The following is a 2,901-nucleotide window of genomic DNA, read 5'->3' on the forward strand; positions in this document are numbered from 1 at the left end:
TCCTCCTCTTTTGCCTCTGGCAATCCGTGGGCAAATTAGCAGAAAGAACACAAAGCATAGAACTAGTAACATGATCATCAAATGATGCCATCAGCAACATTATACTATCATAAGTTCCAATTTTTGTCCCTTGAACTTAAACCAGTAGACAGAACATAATTGTTATTCTTTTGAAGAGGACAAAGAACCTAGTGTTCCTCAATTTATACATACAAGGTAGATAAAGGACGCTAATGTGCAATCAGATTAGTAAGCTCCCGCAAGATCCCAAACTACGGCAAACCAATCAAGGAGTATAACATCACAAGCCACAATATTAACACCATAATAATAATCATCCCATGGCTTGTTGCAAACAATAATAATACGACAAACACGATAATCCAACAATTATTTAGGCACCTCAAGTCACAACGATTTCTCGTTACCAAATCCATCAATCCACAACAGCCCACCGACCGACACAGACGCTATTAGAACAGAATAGAACACAAAGTATAGGCGAGGGAGGAGGAGGAAAAAAAGCTTAGATCTTGTCGATGTCCTCGTCCTCGAACTGGATGTAGTCGCTGTCGCCCTCGCCCTCCTCGGGGCCGTCGACGTCAACGCCCTCGTTGAGGCGGAGCGTGTCGGGGAGCTCCCCGTAGGCCTTGAGCAGGCGGGCCTCGTCGTTCATGTACTTGAGGATGACGTCGGCCTTGTCGTCCTGGTAGTCGCGGAGGCCGACGAGGACGATGTCCCCGGCGGCGATCCAGACCTTCTTGTGCATCTTGCCCCGGATGTGGCAGAGGCGCTTGGTGCCGTCGACGCAGATGGCCTCGCAGCGCCCGTTGCCGAGCATCCGCGTCACCTGCGCGTACTCCTGGCCGTCCTCCTTGAACACCAGCTCGCGCTTGTCGTCGTCGGCCTCGTTCTTGCCCCGCTTGCGGTTCTTGCCTCCCTTACCCTTGTTCTTCGGCATGGCTGGCTGGCTGGGGTGGGTGGGGCGGGCTCTGGTTTGGGTCGCGGCGACGGAGCTGGACGAAACCCTCGGTTTTAGATCGAGATGGGGAGCGGTGGCGGTGCGGTCTGCGGTTTCTGGGCTCGGGTTGGGCTTGCGGGTCGGAATATATAGGTGGAGGGGGGCGGGGGGCGATGAGGGGAGGCGTGGAGGAGTCCTGGCCGCCGGATTTAGGGTTGGGAGGGATGGAAGGTTGGGATTCGGCTCTAGGGTGCCGTGTACAGGTGGGCCTCTGGAGAGGGGAGGGGTTCGTGGGTGGACAGGGCGGGATAGGATAGGACGCGAGGACTCTGGGAAGTGGGGATCGACGGGGAAAGGGCTTCCTTGATTATTCGCGGATTGGGATTCTGGAACTTGGAATCCAATCCTCCGTTTGGTTGAGTAGTGCTCAAGGAATCCAGCCTTCTTTTCGATTTTGGAATAAGATTCTAACCCCTGTTGAATAGCAAAAGAGAACTGCTAGAACAGGAAAGGCAAACGGATCCATGTACTGTACGTGTTACCATGTGGCAAAAGTCCACGCTGATGGAGGAAGCCGTCTAATAGTTGACCAGGTCCGCGTACCTAGGTGTGCAAATCCGTAGTAGTTGACCAAGTCCACGTACCTAGTGTGCAAATCATTTTAGGGTAAGTTTCAAATAGAATGATACCTCTGTATATCACTCTGAGTTATGTTGCTTCCACATCTGAGTTTTATCTTCACACTTGCCAATATTCATATCTGGGTTTCAAACGTAATGATGGACCGAAGTGACACGATCATCGTCGTTACCGTCACGCACGACCCGCGGCCTTGCCGATGACCTCCTCGGGTGGCGGTGAGGGAGAGGAGGAGGGGAAGGTGAAACGATCGATACGGTCCACTAGACGGGGTGAACAGGAGGTTGCAAACTTTAAGCTTAATTATAGATTTAGGGATTTGCGGAGAAAGAAGGTTCTATAGAAATGCAAACACAACCTATATCACAAGCAAGTTCGAAGGAATGTGAGTAGTACAACAGTATAATCAGCAAGTACACAAGTATACAAATGCAAAGTAAAGTGCAGGGAAAGCGTAACCACAAGTGAGTCGGGCACGTGTATTTTATCCACGAGTTCACACTACCTTGAGAAAGTGCTAGTCTCCGTTGGAGCAGTGTCGGTGCCAAGGCTCCGAAACGTCACCAAGTGGCTCACTGTATTCTCGTCGAGCCGCTCCAATGGATGAGTCTCAAATCACTTGGAATTGGTCTTGAAGATGACCACCACACCTTTATATACGTCTCTGGGCCACACCACAAGCGAAGAAGCTTTTAAAGGAACCATAATTGACGAGGAGCCTAAGCTCCAAGAGGAAGAAATCTTGTTGGGAACACGAATTGGTTTAGTCAAGTTGTTGATCGGGCTTTGCTCCCTCAGTCCTCAAAGTATGAAAGTGTTTGGGTGGAGGGATTGAGGGGCTGTTTGGTTCTAGGCCTAACCATGCCACACTTTGCCATGCAATATTTCCACACTTGCCTAAGGTTAGTTCTTCAAAATGAGAGCCACAAGTTGGCAAGCCTAAGGGAATCTTGCCACACTTTTTGAGTGTATGTGATGTGGGACCTTAGTGTGGCTTGCCTAAGGTGTGGCTTGAACCAAACACCCACTCAAGTTGGTCAAACTTGCCTAACCTAACGTGTGGCAACCTCAGGCAAACTTAGTCTCAAACCAAACAGCCCCTGAGAGATAAGAGCAAAAGGTCTAGGGTTGGAGGTGGAAGAAGGGTGCCCCTCACAAGATGATCGTTGCCTCACGACAGATTCTGTGCGCATGGGGTGTCCAGAAACTTTGGGCACATCCATCAGGGCACTGGGGGTATAAACATGAAGAATGAAGACCTCTTTTTTGCTGCTAGGTGTTGGAAGGCTACTGTTTATGTT

At 50.2% G+C, this 2,901-nt stretch overlaps 1 protein-coding gene across 1 annotated transcript; it reads right to left on the reverse strand.

Moving 5' to 3' along the window:
* Positions 1-296: 296 nt before the first annotated feature.
* LOC125522469 (eukaryotic translation initiation factor 1A) lies at positions 297-1,083 on the reverse strand. Its single transcript, XM_048687528.2, has one exon. It carries the CDS (start codon positions 959-961, stop codon positions 527-529), a length of 435 nt encoding a protein of 144 aa, XP_048543485.1. The 5' UTR covers positions 962-1,083; the 3' UTR covers positions 297-526.
* Between the last annotated feature and the right edge of the window lie 1,818 nt (positions 1,084-2,901).

This window comes from Triticum urartu, chromosome 7A (genome assembly GCF_056163025.1).
Source record: "Triticum urartu cultivar PI428250 chromosome 7A, HENAU_Tu73, whole genome shotgun sequence".
Taxonomy (NCBI): domain Eukaryota; kingdom Viridiplantae; phylum Streptophyta; class Magnoliopsida; order Poales; family Poaceae; genus Triticum; species Triticum urartu.

Coding starts and splice junctions, on each gene's coding strand:
- LOC125522469 (XM_048687528.2), bottom strand. CDS start 961: ATGCCGAAGAACAAGGGTAAGGGAGGCAAGAACCGCAAGCGGGGCAAG.